The sequence below is a fragment of the Perca fluviatilis genome, chromosome 3 (genome assembly GCF_010015445.1).
Source record: "Perca fluviatilis chromosome 3, GENO_Pfluv_1.0, whole genome shotgun sequence".
NCBI lineage: Eukaryota > Metazoa > Chordata > Actinopteri > Perciformes > Percidae > Perca > Perca fluviatilis.
In genome coordinates this window covers 24,074,775-24,095,747 of record NC_053114.1, presented here as the reverse complement: position 1 = coordinate 24,095,747, position 20,973 = coordinate 24,074,775, and the positions used below count along the sequence as shown (strand labels likewise).

The 20,973-nt window shown below is 38.9% G+C and overlaps 4 protein-coding genes and 1 long non-coding RNA gene across 11 annotated transcripts in view; 3 read left to right on the top strand and 2 right to left on the bottom strand.

Moving 5' to 3' along the window:
- Nucleotides 1-2,505, bottom strand: part of dagla (diacylglycerol lipase, alpha) — a 32,578-nt gene extending 30,073 nt beyond the window's left edge. For all 3 annotated transcript variants that reach the window (XM_039795505.1, XM_039795504.1, XM_039795506.1), the window contains exon 1: nucleotides 1,729-2,505. The gene's annotated coding sequence lies outside the window, so the exon portion shown is untranslated. The remainder of the gene's footprint in view (nucleotides 1-1,728) is intronic.
- Nucleotides 1,658-7,365, top strand: LOC120556114. 5 transcript variants are annotated; one of them, XR_005638804.1, is made up of 3 exons: nucleotides 1,658-1,676; nucleotides 4,491-4,568; nucleotides 5,236-7,365. It is a non-coding gene; the product is annotated as an uncharacterized LOC120556114 (long non-coding RNA). The 5 variants fall into 5 exon arrangements; XR_005638805.1 differs by lacking the exon at nucleotides 1,658-1,676 and adding an exon at nucleotides 2,575-2,593; XR_005638803.1 differs by lacking the exon at nucleotides 1,658-1,676 and adding an exon at nucleotides 2,595-2,613.
- An 849-nt stretch (nucleotides 7,366-8,214) lies between these two features.
- Nucleotides 8,215-9,616, top strand: polr2l (RNA polymerase II, I and III subunit L). Its single transcript, XM_039795503.1, has 3 exons — nucleotides 8,215-8,355; nucleotides 8,866-8,970; nucleotides 9,392-9,616. The coding sequence occupies exons 2-3, from the start codon at nucleotides 8,876-8,878 to the stop codon at nucleotides 9,498-9,500; spliced, it is 204 nt and encodes a 67-aa protein (XP_039651437.1). The 5' UTR covers nucleotides 8,215-8,355; nucleotides 8,866-8,875; the 3' UTR covers nucleotides 9,501-9,616.
- A 316-nt stretch (nucleotides 9,617-9,932) lies between these two features.
- Nucleotides 9,933-15,099, bottom strand: LOC120556108 (cleavage and polyadenylation specificity factor subunit 7-like). The gene is made up of 9 exons (XM_039795501.1): nucleotides 14,487-15,099; nucleotides 13,806-13,997; nucleotides 13,497-13,600; nucleotides 13,184-13,329; nucleotides 12,741-13,083; nucleotides 12,163-12,266; nucleotides 11,269-11,413; nucleotides 10,929-11,164; nucleotides 9,933-10,255 (listed from the first exon to the last, which is right to left on the bottom strand). The coding sequence occupies exons 1-8, from the start codon at nucleotides 14,568-14,570 to the stop codon at nucleotides 10,933-10,935; spliced, it is 1,350 nt and encodes a 449-aa protein (XP_039651435.1). The 5' UTR covers nucleotides 14,571-15,099; the 3' UTR covers nucleotides 9,933-10,255; nucleotides 10,929-10,932.
- A 124-nt stretch (nucleotides 15,100-15,223) lies between these two features.
- sdhaf2 (succinate dehydrogenase complex assembly factor 2) lies at nucleotides 15,224-19,201 on the top strand. The gene is made up of 4 exons (XM_039795502.1): nucleotides 15,224-15,389; nucleotides 16,345-16,568; nucleotides 17,234-17,343; nucleotides 18,499-19,201. Exons 1-4 carry the CDS (start codon nucleotides 15,363-15,365, stop codon nucleotides 18,627-18,629), a joined length of 492 nt encoding a protein of 163 aa, XP_039651436.1. The 5' UTR covers nucleotides 15,224-15,362; the 3' UTR covers nucleotides 18,630-19,201.
- The last annotated feature ends 1,772 nt before the right edge of the window (nucleotides 19,202-20,973 follow it).

Genomic DNA, 20,973 nt, shown 5'->3' with positions numbered 1-20,973 from the left:
CAATTAAATAATCTAAAACAATTTGTCAATATTAGAGCAAAGAAGCAGGTTTTCTAGCACAAGGAGATGTCACACATTGTGTGTGTGTGTGTGTGTGTGTGCGTGTGTGTGTGCTTTGGAAAAACAAAGACAACATACTGTATCTGCCAGGACTCCCTGGAGGCAAAGGTTTCCACTAGGGTTATAGCCCACAGGGATGCCAGTAAACCAAGTGCATACACCGGTGTTGATGCAGCCTTACGTAGATGGGCTTGGGGTAATTTTTATTTAAATCTGATTAAATATGTATTGTTAAAGCTTGTCTATACTGAATAGGCTTAAGGTAAGAGGCAGGACACAGTGCAGAAATCAGTATAAAATAGTGGCCGGGTTGGTTCAGTGGTAGAGCAGGCGCACATACATTTAGAGGTTTATGCCTCGACACAGAGGTCCAGGGTTCGACTCCGACCTGTGATGATTTCCTGCATGTCTTCCCCCTCTCTCTCCCCCCTTTCTCACCTGTCCTGTCCATTAAAAGCAAAAAGCCCAAAAAATAATATTGAGAAATCTGTATAAAATAAAGATGCAAATAGTACAAGAGTCCAGTACTCATCTGTGTGCAATAAACACTGCTCATAACAAATGTAGCTGGTGCCTTAGCATAAAACAGAAGACTACAACAGGTCTGGACTACAGTATGTGCCACTTTATGTGTAATGACCAAGATTTCCCCCTTTTTCCTCATTCTTGGTCGCTGAACTTATCTCTTGTTTAGCTCAAAAATTGTAGTCTATATCTCTCTAATACTTGATTATCATTTTTTTTTTTCCAAAGCCCTTAGGGGGACTCCCTTATCCTTGTTGGGCTGTTTGAAACTCCCTAACAGACACCTCTGGTCAATTGCTAAAATATTGCTTAATGGCTGCATTTTTTGCACTTTGAGTGGCATGAACATAATGACAATAGAGAAAAACAATAGCCACAACTGGAAGTCGTGAGAAAAGGAAGGCTGTGAATTATCAGTGAAATATTCTCAGTGTGAGTGATAAACAGGTGTGACATTCCCCTTACTGACGCTGTGCCAGGCCCTTTTCTTAAAAAGGAAACATGTCACCTACTGCCCAACCAAAAGCATGTATAGTGTGGATATTTTAGGCTTTAAATCTGGTTAGTCAATTCTCATAATGAAAAGACAAGTGCAGTGGTCATATAGCCCCCTAAATAAAGAATCAGGAAATAAGTTAACACCTATGGTTAACACCGATATCGGTAATGGGGTCTGTCATTTAACTTTAGGCTACTTCAATTGAATACTTTGGAGTACTGGCAGTTTACACCATCTGGGTTAAGAAACTGACATCAAGCTGAGCTCTTGTACTTGTGATGGCATGTGTCATTAAAATGACTGTCAAATAACGCAATAATCCAAATAACGGAACTACAGTTTGCTGCAGCAGCCCTAGGTGTTTAGCATCAAAATGTGGCATTCCAACAAGTCTATCAGCAGCGGCGGTGTTGTCTAATCTCATTTATTCAGGACAGCTGCTTAAGGTGGCATCCTGCGGGCCTAGCTAATGTAGATGTGGCCTAAGAAATGGGTCTCCCACCGGCACTAAAACAAGGATTACCAAACCGGGTCACACGGTCCGTGCCACGGCGGGCTGGTTATCCTGACTCCTGCATATGGCTAAAGGCAGGTAACCAGTCAGATTGTCAGATAGTCAGTCAGTCCTTCATCCTGCTGCTCACCTGTATTTTGACGATGCCTTGCCAAGACCCACTGCATCGGTTCCGCTCGCTCTCCCATATCCTTCCGACTGCCGAGCCGCGTCAGCCCCGATCTCCCCGACACCGGCTCAGGGTTGGGGAGATGAATTCACAAACGTCTCACCGATAGAATTATAATAACTGTACAAAACGTAATTACAACGGGAGGATAAATGGATCCAGAGAAATTAAAGAGCTGGAGCTTCCTCGGTTATGGCAAACCTGACACACATGCCACCAAAGTGCGTTATTAATGACACGATCCTTTTTCAAACCGCTGGACACTGACGGCTTCTTGGTTCTCCGCTTAATTGCAACACGTCGTCGGCTGTGGCAGTTCACGGAGTGCGGGTCGTTTTCACGTCCCTCCATTGGAGCTCGGCATGATGATTTCTATCTACAGAAGGGTACGAGTGCCTCGGGATTGAGAAACAAGATGAGCCCTTCGATTCTCCCCTTTAAGCCAGTAGCTTGTGTGTGCCATCAGCCGGACAACTCCCGAAGCCCAGCACGGATAGCAGCTAAACGGAGGCAGCATTTCCACAGAATCTGGCCCATCCCCTCGGATATTTCTCCCAGTGAAAAAGTAGCTACGTAACGTAACGTTACGAATCCAGTACCCCCCTTCCGTGTTTGACTGCGCAAATCCCGTACAACGTTCTCTTTACGCACACCTGACTCGTTTTAGTAAATGGCAGACACTTTGGAGATTATGCCATGGGTGTATTGGATTATGCGGAGAAAGGGCGCCACCGGTGGTTTCTGAATATCAACGAAGCTGCAACTGAATCAAAGAGAGCAGTGTTTCCCGAGAGGATGCCGCTCCCCTTTGGGAAGCCACAAGGGGGTTTGACACGCTTTTGTTTGGTCAGTTAGTTGTTAGATTGTGGGAACAGTCTATTTATTTTAACGCTATTTGTTAAAAATATCATTAGGCTACCTTAAAGGCAAAAATATCAAAGTAATTGGATTGGGCTGGGTTTTCCACAGCGCATGCGCAGTTTAGAATTTACCCACATCACCGTTTCTATCTCTATGGTTACCACAGGGATGGAACAGCAGAAAAGAAAAGCTTGATTTGTGAGTTGTTTATTTTTACAGTCTATGGTTGTGAAGTAAATAATGCCTATTTTAGGCAAAACGTATACAAACTATTACTAAACTAAACAACCCTACTAAACTATCTAAAACAGGATTTCATCTGGACCGTAAGCATAGCTGGGCCCTCCCACAATTTGACGTTTTCTTTCTAGTTCTCGCCTATTTTGCGACACATGATATCAAACATCATCGATGTTTCATATAGCCTATTCATTTTCGATGAGAAGATATTAATTGACACAAAAAGATGAGAGGGACTTGTTTGATTTTCGAGTATGAATTGTTTTTGATAAGTTTGGATTTATTGACCATAGTGACCAAGGAAGGTTCCTTGTATCTGTCTTACGCCAACCAGTAGGCTGCGGATTTGACCGACAACTCCATATTTTACTGATTACTATCTTGACATACGTACAACCTTTTTTGGTTTTGACGTGTACTACTGGGCGTGGATCAGCGTCACGTCATACAAGCTATAGCCTGCATAAAAGTAGGTGTAGGCTACTGTCATCTGTACAAAATGCAGGCGAACAAGCTAAAGCTATGTAAAAGATCTAAAAATAGATCAAATGAATGAGAGAAATCCTCATCAGAACACTCCCTCGTCCTGCCTGTGTGTCAATTGCAACATTCACTCCGCATATTTGCAATGTAACATTACTCATATTATAAAGCACATTTGTAAAGGGGCAAATGTGATGTAGGATGACTTCCCTTCATAGAGAAGAAAGCAACATGACATAAGTGAGTGTTGACTTTGGGTCAAATTGACCCGTTTTCAATTTTTGTTTTAGATCAGAAATTATGGGATGTAGAAATAAGTGCTGAAAATGTGTAGAAGAAAAATTCAACAATTTAAAACGTTGGAAAAAACAAAAACAAACTGTGAAAAAAAGGCATCAAAAATGTAAAAAAAAAGAAAAGAAAATGGATCTGACCCTGTAAGTCTGCTCTTGCTCTGTCAGAAAATCTGGGGACTATATGTAAAAAGAAGAATCAAAATCAGGTTTTTGACAACCTTTCACATACAAGGAATTTGCCTCATTACAGTCACAATAAACACGAGAAAATAATAGCCTACTGCAAGTCAAGTATTATAAATATAATAGAAATTTAAAAATAATAAATGTCAGTTTTTAATAAATAAAAAGCTGTACAGTGTTTAAAAGGCAGATGATGGAATGGGCAAAACACTGACTGTCAACAATGTAGACATAAACCACCTCAAACACACCCAAAAGTGAAAGTCAGCACTTTAACCTATTTGTTTAATCTGAAATCAAATGTGCTTGTGTAGAGCCAAAACAATTAAAATGTAATTTTCCAAATACCTTCTACTACTGCATTGTACCTCAAAAATGAACACACTTATTTTCACAAGGTAATGATTGTAGAGATAATCAAACACTAAATTTGCCATATTGAAAAAACCCTTATTATACCCATAAAAACTCACCGGGATTAAGAATATGCTTCATTAAAAAGGCTCTTAAAACTCAGGATGTAGTCAAAGAATAGACCTCCCCTATTTTTGAGAACTAGATGGTACATCCCGGTCTCTCCTCCTCTCCCTCTCTCATTCTCCTCCCTTTTGCTTTCAGTGTCCTCTATCTCTCTGCTTTCTCTCATTTTCCTATATTAAGGACATTCTCACTTCCAGAGACTGCTGCAGTTCCTCCTCCACCTGATATTCTTGTAATCTCTACAGAGCTGTTGGAGAGGTAGGTAATACCCATATTTCCTCTCATCACATCACTGCAGGATTAAATAAGAGGCATTTTTGTAAAAACGTGTCCAGCCTATATTCTGTAAAGTGCGAGCTGCTATGATGCGTTCATTCAATTTCAGCAGTGTTTATTCCGCTTTTCCCCCTCATTTGCAAGTTCACTGATTTCCTCGCAGTCATCATGGTCCTTATTTCTTTCTTCCATCTTGTCTTATAGCACACATGACTCATGCAGAGAGAGAACAGAGAGCAAGACAGAGGAAGAGATTAAATCTACACGTTACTGCATCTGGATTCGGCTTTTGTTGTGGTCAAAGAAATAGAGATTCAGTCCTCTACAAAAACGGATAGATTTTCCCATGAAAAAGCTTTACACAGGAAGCTGCTGTAACATTGTATTTTCAGTGGAAGATTATGTCACAGCTGCTGAGACCAAAATAAACTATTCCCTGTCCTCTGAGCATCAGTGTGTTCCCAGCAATGTCATCTTTTTCCAAGGTCACTTTTAAGGCCCCACCACATGACCGCTTCATCACTGTACACACATTTTAAGGGCTCTTTCGTATGTCAGTGTCTCTACATTCAGCAGAGCAGATAACATGATGTCTGAGCCTAATTTAGAGGGATAATCTGGCTGTGTCTGTTTGCTGTGTTTCCTCTAGTGAAGCAGCACAGAGCTGACCATTTAAAGACTCCTCCTGACCAGACCACACCTCTGTCCCTGAGTCCATGGAAGCCAAGGCCAAGTCTGGGGCTCCAGCACCCAAGGCAGCATCTAAAGCAGAGAAGAAGGAGCCGACCGCCCCACGCAAGGCTGAACCTGCCCCTGCAGCCCCTGCAGCCCCTGCAGCCCCTGCAGCCCCTGCAGCCCCTGAGCCCGAGCAACCTCCTCCCCAGGATGGGGCAGCAGAAGCTGAAGCAGCAGGTGAAGAGGCTGCGGCCTCCGGCACAGACTCTCTGGAACACCTGAAACCCTTTTTCATTGGTGGTGCTGTTATTGCTGTAGGAGCCATCTTTCTGGGAGTATTGCTACTGGCGAGGAGAAATTAAAACCAAAATCATTATCTCATATTAAAGTATGTATTGGTGATGAGTTAGAGAGTTGTTACTGAGTGGTTCACAGACTATTATAGTAGAGATGGGGGATGGGGCCACTGTGCATCTTATGTTTTGTTATGTTGGCCTGCTTTCACTTGTAGTGAATCAACCCATTCACGTTTTGATAAAGGCTGTATATGGAGCGTAATTACACATAATATATGCATGAAGTTGCTTCAATACTGCATCAGAACTGTAATAATCAATTTCTTTAAAAACAAAAACTCACACTGTAGTACTGAGCTAAAAAGGTTAAAGTCTACTTAAGGTAGCTTATTCAACTGCTTTATCCTGTTTAATCCACTTTGCACAAATATTGACATAAACTTGCAATACTTGTACATTCTTGCTCCGAAAATAAGCTTGGTTCACTTTGCTAAAAGATAATAATGTATTCATAATGTTGAAACTTATAGATAGCAATACATGGCTATCAGAGTTGTTCAGGTTTTATTTTACATTTTAAATAAGAAAATTGAAAGAGAAACAGATGGAAATATGCACTGTGATGTATTGTACATATGTTGGCAAAATCAAGGCCTAAGTTAAGGGATTTGGTTTCGAGACACTGTATCCCTGCATATCTAAAAAACGTCAAATAGAGAATGGCAAATATAAAAATATAAGCATGCAGCGGTTTAGGGAATGGGATGTTGGGGATTGTAGGAGATAAAACATGTACAGTATGTGTCGGCGAATAATAGTGAAGTTACCTCTTGCTGTAGAATAAGAACGTTTCATTTTACTGTCAAATTATGTCAACAAATCAATAACCTTTCATGTCTCGCACACCATCCACAGTCGTGCTGGTTAAATCTTTTAACATCTTACAGTAGATACTTAGCTATAGCATGCTGAACAGCCATTAGTGTTACATTATCAGGATGAAAGCCTGCTACCAAAACATGAGAGTTGTTTATGTCTTCATTGTGCTCCCCTTATGTGGCTTCAGGAAAAAATTAAAATCCTCATTCCTAACTACGTACAACTAAATTGTAATGACAGCAGCCAGTTGCTAATACAATGAAAGTTGGGCTGTAGAAAAGAAAAAAGTCAAGCATTCACAGCAGCAAACACTCACTGTACAAAATTGTGTCCACTCGTATATAAAGCTCATGGGGATGTCCCTGTTGTATAATTAGATAGCAGAAAGACAGTTCTGATACTGATACACACCATTATTTGATTTTAGTTGTAAGAGTAGGCTACCTATGAATTTTACAACACATTACTGGCCAAAAAAAATTGTATAGACATACCTCATTCACCACAGTCAACACCCCCAAACGATGGTATGTCAACACCAAAACAAACTTCACCTTACATTGTACAAAACAGTGTACCAAAAAAAATAAAGAAATCCTATTTTCATAATTTCAACAGCGTATAAATGCAATAATTCAGATAGGACTCCTCATTTAGCACATGTGCTGTAGCAAGTTAAATTACAATAATGATGATGTAATAATATTGTTGGTAATGATGATGGCAATGAGGGTGATGTTACAGATGATAGTGATGAAGGCAATGATGATGTTTTTCATGGTGACTGTAATGATAACGATGGTTAGGATATATTTTTTTATATATTTCTAATGTATTTTCCTTATGCACACTCCCTTCTGCCCCCAAACTCCTAAATGTAAAAAAGAAAGAGTTCGTCATCCAAACTTTATTAAAGACAGTGAACCAGCCCAAGTGAGTATTTATTTGCAAATATTCTGAATTAGGTATCATATATTTGTAGACAGAGCTTCAGTAATATGAATTCATTAGAGGTGAAATTGTCTTTCACTTAATCTGATCATTCAATTGAGTTTGTGGGATTTATTTTACTGTCAAGACAATATAATTAGGATATACTTGCATGCTGGAGCCCCCTTTTTTAAGTCTTAACTTATAAATTCTGCCCTACTAAATCTCCATTTTATTTTTTGTGTTCATATATGTTAAATTAGTCAAATTATTAATCATACATTTTAATTGTATAAAGCTTTAAATATGTTAATTCTTTCAAGCTCATGAACACTGAAACAACTTATTTGAGTAGCCTACTTGTTCAGGGTGAACTACTGAATTAAGTTATCTTTGACAACCTGTATGGTTCAACTGAAAAATATTTTGCACCAGCAGTCAGTACATATCTAATCATTTTAATTTGAGGGATACTTGCTAAAATATTTATGTTTAGGGCAATTTTTTATTCTCAATTATCTATAGACTGGCTTAGAAAAGCCATTATCGGTTAGCTCTTCTGCGCCCTTAAAGAGGTTTCTTGGCTGAATAAACCCGTACTCAGGTAGATGGAGATTTTGCTGGGGACACCAAAACAATGCAAAAAAAAGATTCATAAAAAATATAGGCTGTGACTTGCAGGCGCACAGGACTCACAAGATAGTCAGGGAGATGTCAATGAAGCCATTCTACACATTTACAGTGTGGCAGTTGTTGACAAATAACTTGACACGCGTTTGTGCCGAATTTTAATAGAATATGGTCCAATGTGTATTATGTGTATTATCAGTCAGCCTTTGAGGAAGTTATGCTTTAATTTTGAAAGACCTGGGCCGGAAGTGTTGCTGCGGCTGGAGAGAACACGGGAAGCTAACGTTATCACTTTATCGCACCTAGTTTCTCTCAGATTAACATAACATTTTAGATTAAGGTGAACTAGATTCGTGACGGTGAGTAAATAAAACTTGACGTTTTTATAGACATTGTTTTGACTGGTACATAATTGCCATTACGTGAACTCATGGAAACTTGTTATTGGCGGCTAACGTCTGCTAACGTTAACAGTTTACTGTTGTGCTAATCGCGTGGCTGCAGTCTATCGTTTTTGTTCGCTCATATGTAACAGTTACAGTAACTACGGTAGTTTAAGACTTATTTTTGCGTTAATCTTTTAAACGAAAACACGACCATTAAAGCTAGCCACGTTTTGTAACGTTAGCGAGCATTTTAGCAAGACATTGAAGTTAGCTAGCTAACGTTATCCGGTACAAGTTAGCTAGCTACAGCTCGACTTCCCAGGAGGAGGAAACATTCATCTTACTAGCTAAACTTCACAGACAGTCTTAACAAATACTTAATGTTAACCACAATGGTACCGTTACTTGTATAAGAATAAATATTTTCATTACAGTTTTAATTCGGGTATGAATGTTAACAGGATGATGTGCCTCTGTCTCCAGGTGTCTTACAATGATCATCCCTGTCCGGTGCTTCACGTGTGGGAAGATCGTGGGTAACAAGTGGGAGGCATATCTCGGCCTACTTCAAGCCGAGTACACGGAGGGGTGAGATACGTTACCTGTTGTCTTCTGTCATGCACTAGCTACATCTCCACACAGATTTTGCTAGTAGTAACTTCAGTGGTTTGTGGCAATATATTACTTAAATCATGAATGAAGTTCAAGTCAAAACCCAAACAATCCACATGCAACTTATGATCATGTTCGCCAAAATAATTTTCTAGAAGCAGTCAAGTAGAAATACAACGCATCAAAAACCTTTTAGCCTATTCAGCTGTCACGGGATTGTTTTCATTGTCTGTTGTCTACATTCAGACGTATGATGCATTAAATAGCATTTGCCTTAGAGCATTTATGCTCATATCCTGACTACTGTCTGCAGTAATATCCATGCATTTTACTTATTCATTCAGTGATCTGTATGCCGTGCATTAGGACTAACATTACCTCCTCTCTCCCACTTAAGTGATGCCCTTGATGCCCTGGGCCTGAAGAGATACTGTTGTCGGCGGATGCTCCTTTCTCACGTGGATCTTATTGAGAAATTGTTGAATTATGCTCCACTGGAGAAGTGATTAGCCACCTTCAAGAACCGCACTGACCTCGTGGGGCTGTGGCATGGACCCATTCAATTTCCATGCCACAGCTGCTATTATATTGATGTGACAATAAATGCCGACTACAGTGAAGACTTTTGGAACATTTCATTTGTGATTCAATGTTTTTTTTTTTTTTTTTTATATAAATAAAGCTGTTAAATGACATTGTTTCCAGTATTACTGGCTTATGTAGTTACTATAATCTTTCTAGTGGAACTACAAGGTGAAAGAGTTATCACGCTTGTGCTGTGCCAGTGTGCTGTGCATTAAAGCAAAGCAGCCTTAGAGAAGATTACTGCTAATTTTCCTTAATGAAATATAGGTAATTATTACATCTTTGTGTTCCTCAGGGATCAAATGTGATAGCACCTACTACTTTTCCTATTGAGGAAATAAAAACACGAATTATATTTTCAGGGAATGTGTTTTTAATCTTTAGATTTAATACAAAAGAAAGTGATAAATGTTACACTGTTTTTTTTATAAGTTATTAAGAGATGTTCCTGTGCATGCAAGCATTGGAATCTGATGTCCAAGCAACAAATCTACAACCACATTTTTTTCAACAGGTAAAAGTCCCAGTATTTACAGACAACTGGTGAAGAACAGAAAAGTACACTTTAGACTTTTGGAGATACATCTTCAGTCTCACCTTAGATTCCACCAGATTTGTATACAAGTTGGTGCAGAAACAAAGTCTGCCTGGCTTCACGCTTCAGCACGCCATCAGTCTGGGGAGGAGGAGGAGCATACTTTTTAAAGCCACATTTACACAAATCGAATATGGACTGTTAAGTGCCAACAGCTTAATATACAAGAGCCGTTGAGAGGACGTGTTTTAATTGTCCTTACAACTACAGTACTAATTAGTGGCATTTTGTACTAGCATTTTATGCCAATTCCTGTGATTCATAAAACGCTATACGCCTTTGTATCGGGTGAAAAGCTTTCTTACATATCACTCTTTAGATCAAGTTCTGCATATGCTCCTTATCACTGTATATTGCATACAGTATGTATGCAGTATAGACTGTAAAATTGTGATGGTGATGTATTAACAGTCTAGTGGTGACATAATGGGTTGCAGACTTTACAGTTCATTGCACAGTAAGAACTTTGTACCAAAAATAACTACTTCACTGACATCCACTTCATGAACTAATTTGTCAAAAAGGTTGAAAGGTGCTGAAATAGGACCCTGAACCAAAGGCTTGTAGTTATTTTAACAGTTTATCCAATACAGCTTAAAACCTTAAAATAAACCTAGTAATCTGCACTCTTAAGCCATATAAATAAATAAATATAGGGAGAAATACAGGTCATTTTATTGAAATGTATCATGTGCACATTCCAAATAATGAAATGGTCTAATAGAAACATGAATTTAATTAGAGGGAAGCTTACCAAGTTAGCGGTATCGGTCTCTATGATCTCTGTGATCTCTGTGCCTTTCCCTTTCCCGTTCCCGTGAGCGTTCCTTGTCCCTCTCCCCACTCCGGGAATGTTCTCTTTGTCTTCGAGACATTCCCGCACCTTCCCAACCAAAAGGATCTTCTCTTTCACGTTCCCTGTCACGCTCTCGCTCTCTGTCACGACCCCTGTCCCGGCATCTTTCTTCGTCTCCAGAACGACTGCTACTCCTGCAGAGAAATGTGTATTTTTGTGACAGTAGTTCCATCCTCAGCTTTAGTTTCTGTATGGACATGCATCATTTCTGAGTGTCCTGAAGCATAATTACACAAACCTGTAGCCGTAGTTGCCCTGAATAGAGACTAGACAGTCTTTGAGTGAAGTAACCAGGGCTTGGCAGCGTTCATCTCCATACACTCTGGACTGCTTAATGATGGCAATGGCAGTTAACAGAGTCTCCATGGCCACCCGCAAGTCCCCTGCATTAGTAATTGGAGAAATGAAATATTAGACACAGTTGCTTCAAAGCTCTTAGGATAAGGGTTATTTAAACTATATATTTTTTTAAATGGATGACATTTACCCCCCCCCCCCACATGCAGTAAAGTTAGGCAAAATGTTCAAGCACTCGCATCCATTTGGGCTTAAGCTATAAAAAGACTGGAAATCGATATCAGCAAAGGTGAAAAATGTTTCTAACATCTACATTGCCTGCAAAACAAACATCCAGGAAAGGCTAAAATGACTTCAGTCAGTATTTGGACTCCATCTTTGCCACATGTTATTGTTATAGTTGTCTTGTGATTATTCTTGGCAATAATCTATCATTACACCTAATAGAGGACACAAAAATAAAAATTTCTACATATAGCTGCAATAATCATTGCTAATTCCAACAGAAATTCTTAATTTACAAATGTTGCCAAACCTGTTCTAGTCACATTCAAAATGTTTTTAGGATTTAGAAAGCTACACATTATACTGTATATATATTTATACAGGTACCATGTTTAATTTTTTTGTCAATTTTATATTATCCCTAACTTAACAACATAACAAAAATTAGGGTAGCAATTGAAAATTAAATCGAAAAGGGGTGGGGAACAGTTTTTGATTTAGATTCTTTTCTCTACGTCTGTCAGTCATAGGGACTAGTCCTTCGTCCACATGGTTTATTAGGTTCTGTGTTCTTTCTTTTACTTCACTGAATCTGATCAGCTGTACTTACCAGCTGTTGCTCCAGACACAGCCTTGCTGATGGCACTGCTAGCAACAGCTTTATTTCTGTTCATTAGCTCCTCAAAGTCTCGATCTGTACTTTGAGGGGTGTGTCTGAAAAATACAGATTGTTGACATAATTTTTTTACCCATCATCACAAGTTACTACTAAAAACAGAACTCTTGCCATAAGTTATTTTCTTAATTGATATTACAAAGATGCTGAATCTCAATTTGTTGTATTATCCTTAACCCTTGTGTTGTCTTCCCATCAACCTTGAAAAAAAAAATGTTTTTCTTCTACACATTTTCAGCACTTATTTCTACGTCCCATATTATCTGATATAAAACAAAAATTGAAAACGGGTCAATGTGACCCAAAGTCAACACAAGGGTTAAAATGTTTTACATGGTTTATTATCTGCACCTTTTCTATTTTTTTGCATTTCTCTCTGTATCCTGGTCTTTTTGCTGCTTTAAAGATTCACTTTCTACAACAATATTATCATCTTATCTTATTGTGAAACAAAACACATTACTGTTTATGGTTTGCAATAGCTATAAATATAAAATGGTGCGTGTTCTCACTTTTGTTGGCTGTAAGCTTTGCTGCTGTGCCCGTCTTGTGCAGGGGTGAAGAATGCTGGATTTACGTGCAGACTGGGAGGTGGTTGGATGGGAACATGTACTGGATGAGGAGGGAACAAATGGGGTGGCATGGGCGGGGGGATGTTTGGCGGCATATGTGGGAAGGGAGGAGGGGGATGATTAGGGTAAGGGGTGGGTAATGATGGAAACCTGTTTGCAAGTGGATGTGATGGAAAAAGTGGAGGTATAGGCGGAGGGCTGGGCTCCTGTGATAATAATGAGGGAATCTTATCCAAAGTATCGGAGTCCTTAGGATCTTTGGAATTCAGACGCAGGGGTATACCTACAGAGAACACATCGTTTTTGTGAAAGATGACAGTAATATTTGACATTTTGCAATGTAATGTAAATCCAATAGCATTATAAGATTGTGGTGCTCTTACGTTTATTTGCCAAGTCCTCAAACAAATTGAGATTCTGGCGAGTGGCAAAACGGCAGTCTATCCTTTCCCCATTGAGCTGACATTGAGGTATTTTCTCCAACATTACTTTTAATGATTCTTCTGAGGTTACCACCACTTCGGCAAAGCTGTGTTACACAGAAGAAACAACACATGTATGATTACCAGCACTAAGTAACAGATATCCAAATCTCTAATCCAAACACATGCTTTCTTTCTTATAATAAAAAAAAAAATCTATTTACATTAAATGCTTTTCATTTTTTTAATAAAGACTTGATCTGCAACCACTTACCCTCTTGACTGGCCATTAACTTTGTTCTCAGCAAATTTGATCTCTTTAATGTCCCTCACACCCAACGTTTGAGCCATGCATGTAATGTCCTTATCAGATGTCCACTGGAGGTATAAGCAGGTTTGGGAAAAGAGAGTGAAAAATGGTTGGAGGGTAGATTTAGAGTTACTTAGGATCTTGATTGTCATAGGGGAATAGGTTTCTCTGTTCTGTTTTATGTAAACAGTGTTCTGCAAGCCCACGTGGAAAAGGTATCGGACAATACAGTAACAATTTAATTAACATTAACACAGAGAAGGTGTTACTTACCCAGGGGAAATTTCCAATATATAAAGACAGTCTCCTCAGTGAGTTTCCTTCTTTTTGGCTTTTCACTATTGTTGATTTAGCCTCCTTGTTAGATGGTGGAACCACATGTGTCTTAACTTTATTGTCCTGATCAACTGAGCCAGTCAGAACAGCATCAAAAAGTTCATTTGCTTCAGCAATTCTGTCCAAATCCTGTGTGGAATAGAAGAAGAAAAAAACTAAGTCATCTTATATGCAATCATCCTGTGCATCTCAATGTACAGAGCATAAATGAACCATACACAGCCGGAGGAAAATACAAAGCCTAGGGCTTGTCAGCAGCTGCAGGAATATTGATATCCTACTTGATTGAGTGCATTTTCTACTGTGGGGAATACAACACACAATACAGATGCACATCTTCAAATGAAGATGGAGACTTTTCTAAGAAAATTGTACCTGAGGCAATACATGCCCGAATAAGAAAACTCGGACTAGAGGTTTATTTTGATTGCAAATGCGTTCGCGAATCCAACTATAGGACCCCATACAAAAAGAATGAATCTCTGACGGTAAACGTTTGAAATCGGTTCACGCAGGTAACGTTATCAAATGAAAATATGCATTTAAACTCCACGTCTTAAACACTCCTGTGCTGGTTTCAATGATACATTTGTTGCGAAACGTAAACATCAGACTCACGTCGTCGTTTTGATTCAGGTCACCGTAAAGATCTACGAGGTCCTTCGAGGTACTGGGTCCAGCTGCAGGTCCTGCAGCAGCCATCCCGTGGGCCTACGGTGATTCAGTTGATGGCACTGCAGCCAGTTGGGTTGTTTGTGTTGTTTTCAGTGTAGTTCGCACACTTTGCAAATGATCAGTGCATACCGACGACAGGTGCACTATCAATATTCAGGCGTTTTTGTTGACGTTACGCCTTGCATTTAACGTTAGCTAACGAGTCCGCACAATATGATACTCTACCGTTAGCTACATCAAAATATGACGATAAACCGAGAATACGACAAGCGGACATAAATCTAGAAATTATATTTAAATGAACACTTTCAAAATACATGCACGGTTTTGTATGAGTTAACGTACAACTAGTTATATATAGTAACGTTACTATGAACTCGCTCTCTGATCAGCTAACGTAATGCTAATGATGCTAACGTTCGTCTTTAGTACGTGAACATTTCAGTGCGTCAGGAATATTCTACCGGTTAACAACAACAAACTACATTTGGTTCCTAGAGTCAAGGTCTATTTAAATTCTGATTTAATTAATTATACAATAACTAAATTACTGAAAATACACACATTAAGTGACAACTATTACATATACCATGTTGGGGCCAATTGTGTTTTCCTGTGACTTAACATTACTGTTACCTTAGCAATATGGCGTCATGTGTGAGCTGTGTCCGGTCCCTCCTCGTTAGTTCCCCGTGTGCTGCTGTGACGTTACCCTGCTTGTGTAATTCTTGTGTCTGACATTCAGACATCAGTAACAATTTCACGGCGGAGAAGTAGTTCACCAAGAAGTCTCTCAACGTTACGAGAAAGAGAGTGAAAATGCTCTCTTCTGTTGCTGCGAAAAGAGTGAGTTATCGTGTATTTGTACATTTGTTGGAGTTTCAATGCTAACGTTGTTGAGTCCAGTCTTTTGGTGTTGTTCTGCTGGGGGACAGTTGTACAATCTAGCTAGCTAGCTAACTAGCTAGTAGTATAACAGCTGTACAATACAACAGGGCAGCATTGGATATTATGTCATTCCCCTCTGCTTCGCTCTCTCAAGTGTGTTGATTTTAAACTTCAGATTTTTTTTTTATTTGTATCTATTATGAATCACGTTGAGCTGCATTAACAGAAACAAGAAGTAAAAAGTCCTTGATTTGCATGGTGTTACATTGATACATTGTAAATGCATGCTTCATTTCTCACTTCTTTATTCCACTGTGTTTTGCACAGTCAGCCAATACATCCAACCCACAAAAAATGTCTTAGTGTAAAAGGGAAAACAGTCTTCAACGCAGCGAAAAATAGTGCAAAGTAGTAAAAGTCTGATGGCAGAGAGGACTTAAAAACACCACAGAGACACACACGGATGCATATCCATCCACTTATGAAAGGATATATGAGTTGTATTTCCTTGGAAAGAGAAGGAGTGGAAAATTATACAAAATATATTGAGTGGATTGCTGGATAAATAAACGTATAGATACATATAAGGTATACGTGCAGTTTAGTGTCCCAAATTCCCCATACAATGTCCTTAATTAATTATGAACCTGCTAAACCACCTGTGCTACCCTAACCCCATAGATATATGCACTAACCCTAACCTTAACATGTCTCAAATAAGACCCTCATCATTTGGGACACTCAGTTTTTGGAAAATAATGTGTGACACTAAACTGCATGTAAGCCTACATATAAATAAATAAATAAAAGAATAAACCTAAATTGATACATATGAAGTGTTTGGTCTCAGTGTGACTCACATTTTGATTATAAGTACTAATATTTGTTCAAACGTGTGTTTGTTGCCTGTCAGCTAGTGGCAGGTATGTGCCAGGCAGCATGGAGACCAGCAGTCACGAGGCTGGTACCATGTCGTGGTTACCGTGGAGATTCGCCAGATGACACCAGGGGAGACCTGATCGAAATGCCTCTGCCCCCTTGGGAGGAAAGGCCCGGTGAGCCCGCTGACATCAAGAAGAAACGCCTGCTGTATGAGAGTCGCAAGAGGGGAATGTTGGAGAACTGCATTTTGCTCAGGTTCTCAGACTGTACTGTCTTCATCTAACCATATTTGGGATGTTTTTTGTTTTTTTTAAAGATTCTTTTTTTGGGGCTTTTCCCTTTTATTTCAAAGTGGGGGAGAGAGATGGGGGATGACACGCAGCAAAGGGCAGCAGGTCGGATTCGAACCCTGCCCCCATGGGGCGAAGGCTGTTCTTTTACCTCACACACACTTTAGAGCAGTGGTACAGTACAGGTGTTTTAAGTTTCTTTTCATAGTTTACATTTTTGCCCACTTTCTAATTAAGGTTCACAATGAGCACAATGATAAAACATCCTACAGGTCAGTGTGAGCAGTGTCAGGAGACAGGGACGGTAAAAGCTATACTTATACCATGTAGGAAGTATGCAATACAAAGATGAAATTAGGGTTATTAGAGATTCGTGTAAAAAGTATTTTAGAGTATGGAGGGAAGAAGATGGCTGTTAAGGTTTTTGGGAGCCACCGGACTAATTAAACAAATCTAGAACAATGAGACATTGACAAGGACTAAAACCAGAAGGAAGCAGTAATGCAACGTGAAGGAACCCAAAGAAGTTCCCTGTGTGCAGTCCATTCACCAGCCGCTTAGGTAATTACCGATAACTAAGACTTTCCATTTACAGAAAAGACTCAAATGAATTCTCCATTTCTCTTGCAGCCTTTTTGCAAAGCGATACCTGAACACAATGAGTGAGAAGCAGCTGCTGCAGTACGACAGACTGATTAATGAACCAAGCAACGACTGGGACATCTACTACTGGGCAACAGGTGAGAGAATAGCTTGTCATTTCTCCTCACACATTACATTAGACATAATACATTCAGATCATTAGTTAGAGAGCTAGCAACAGATAGAAAGAAATTTGGATGAAAAATAAAGATTTTCAGTGCAAAACACTTTAATATTTAATGACACTAGAACATTTCAGATTTGCAATATTAATATTCCAACAAATATTTGCTTTCACTTGGTGTTTTGTTTTGTGTCAACAGCAACAAAGAAATCCAACTTTCCTATTTTAAATTCAGTCTGCAACACAACACAATGTGGCAGACTCCAGTGGGTATAATAATTACAAGAAGCTTTGTTTTTTTTTAACTTGCAGTCATCCATGGCTGGTGATGCTGAAATAATTAAATCACTGCTCTGCCTACAAATTAACTTAAATTCTGTTCCTTTTGGCTCGGACTTCATCCTGGGAGCTCATTTACTGTCCCAGTTTAACTTGCCACTTTCTTCATCTAATTTTCTCTAATTTGATTCAATTATGTGTCTGTTTTGTTGTGCAGAACAGCTGAAAAAACAGAATCAGTTTGAGAAAAGCATCAACATGTCCAATTGGCAGCAGCCCTCTGGAAAACCAAACACAAACTGTTGCAGGCAGGCTGACTTTACTGAAACAACATCTGCATGAATAGCTACAGTTATATACGCTCCAATTATTAACCAAGATGGCTTTTCATCTGGAAATCAATAAACAAAGAATTTCTGACACGACCAATGAGAAGCTTTGAATGAGCCCTCTACAAGGCATGACATTTACCAGGTGAGACCTAAACCCAGGAATCTAATGGCTCCTGCAGCGATGCTGTTGTTTGCTGTGGGAAGGATCACAATTGATTTTTCTCATTACTACAATATGCAAGAAAAACAAACATCCAGGTGCATTTTCTTCCACACCCTTTTATCATTTCTTCAAGATCATGTTGAATCCGCCGACGTCAGCCTTTCAGTTTTATGTTCTCAGCTTGGCCTAAAATAGACCATGGTGATGTCAGAAGGGCTCCCCCTCTGTGTGCTCATTGTTCTTCAGCCATCTGTTTCATTGTTAATCTTCTTGCATAAAATAAAGAATCTGAAATCTCACTTTGCCTTTCCCTTATAATTAATAATAATTGAACCTGTTCTCTTTTTGCTCACAGAAGCTCAGCCCACCCCTGACGTTTATCAAGGAGAGGTCATGGATATGCTGAAGGAGTTCACAAAGAACCGCAACCATGAACAGAGGTTAGATGCGCCCAGCTTGGAGTACCTGGAAAAGGAAAGCCAATGAGGGTCCCCTTAAGACCTTCTCAGAGACTCATTTTAGTTGGGGCACTTGGTGAAATATCAGTCATAACCCACCAGAAAAACCCTTCAGAGGTCAGCTCGGTTTCTCCAGTTATACACTGTACATAGAATGAACAAAATATTGTGCTGTGGAAAATATTTTGAACACTATCTAGTACTATACACCTCTTAAAAAATACTCTTGTCTATTTCCTCTGCTGACTCCAGTCATTATAGGGAGAAGGTAATTCGTAGAAGCTGAGGGAAGTTTGTGGATTGAGCAAACATTGATGCAACGCAATATTAGGAAGGTATTCTGAATATTCTACATTCACTCTATTGTAAATCTCTGATTCAAGACTGTAAATTAAAAGTGCTGAATGTGTGAGATGCATACTGAATAAACCAGCTTTGATAAATGTATACAAGTTGATCATCAGTTTCTATACTAGAGTTAAACAGAAATACTCACTAATTAGTGTAGCTTGTTGGATTGTCATGGTTTGGTTCTGTTCAATGATTTTATTGTTATTACAAACATGGGTTATTTAATAAATGTTGATGCTGTACAGTCTACTTCCTCTTCTTCTTTCATTATTATTTTAACACACCAGAGGGTTAAATAAAACACTGGAGGTGACGATGAATGGAAGTATTTGTTGCATAGTGAAGGTTGTGCTGCCTGCAGTATCGGTACATGGACACCAGATGGAAGCAGATAAGCTTATTTTACAATGACGGTCAAACTGACGCACCTGCTGAATTTGGTATCTCTGTGGCAAATAGGTCACCTGTAAAACACATTATGTCTCACATACCTTATCTGTCATGCCGTATGCAATATGAAAATGTCAGCCCACAACATTTGAATGCTGAGAAGCTTTATGCAGAGGCTTGTAGATAATGAAAACTGAGGCGCAAGCTGCCTGAAAACCCACAAAAACAACCCTACTCCCTACTGTTACTACATCCCAGCATTTAAGGATGAATGAGACGTTAGCCTGGCAGTGTTTTTATTACAGCTTTTACGAGGCAAAGCATCAGTGAAATTTTCTGTCAAGCTGTGTTTCAAATTAAAGCACATATATAGCACATATATTTTTGCTTAAAGCCACGTTAACAAGGTTATAATTCTCTCACTGGATCCGTATGTGTTCGCTGTGGGGAAAATTTCATTTCTTGCCTGGCTGTTTGTCATGTTGGTTCAGTGGAACATGGTACTGAGAGCAGGAGGGAAATGCCCTCTGGCCAGGAGATGTGCACAGAATTTGAAAACAGATGACAAGTCTGCTTGTGTACGCCCATAGAATCATAATGTACGTGTGATCCACTGCCAAGGTGTTACACAAACAAGGAAAACGTACAGATATGAGACAAATGTTTTTTCTCATCACTTTAAAGGGTAAATTATGCTGAGTCCCAGCCTTCAATTTTTATGTTCTCAGCTTGTCCTGAAATAGACCAAAGTGATGTCAGATGGGTTCCCCTCTGTGTTCTCTTTGCTCCTCCGCCATCTGTCTCACCATATACCTTAATCAGTGGTGGAAAGTACATTTACTCAGGTACTGTACTTGAGTAAAATTTTCAGGTATTTCAATTTTCTGCCACTTTCTGTTTGTACTCAGAGAGAAATATTGTACTTTTTACTCTTCATGCATTTTCACTACACTTTTTTGACAGATATAGACTATATCTGTCAAAAAAGTGTAGTGAAAATATAGTTACTACTTACTTTTAAGATTAAGATTTTTCATTAAAAAAAACACAAGATACATATAGTATAGAATACAAAGCATTGATCAATATTAAACCACTTCTTTCCCAAAGAGGTAATATTATCCAATATTTCACAAGAAAAGAGCAAAGATTAGGGAGAAGTCCAAAAGATAAATACAAACGTGTAACATAACATTGTTTGTTTCTTCTTTCCTCTCCCCTTAATCATCTCCTGACCCCTCAGATTTATCTTTCCTTTGAAAGATGCCTGACCCATAGGTTGGGAACCACTGGACTAAAATACCTAATTGCATATAAAGTAGTTAAAACAAGCTCCACCTCAACCACATTGATGCATCCATTTTAACGAGCTATTTAATAATAATGTCTACAATAATGTAATGTAATCTATAAGATCCATTTAGCAGAACAACTTATTTTACTTTTTATTTAAGTACACTTTGCAGCTAATGCTTTCATTTAAGAAGGAATTTGAATGCAGGGCTTTTTAATGGAGTCATTTTAAATTGTTGTTGTATTGGTACTTTTAAGAAAAAGGACTTCTTTCACCACTGTTCTCAATGCATAAAATAAACCAGGAATTTTAAAAGTTTGAATCAAATTCTGTCACC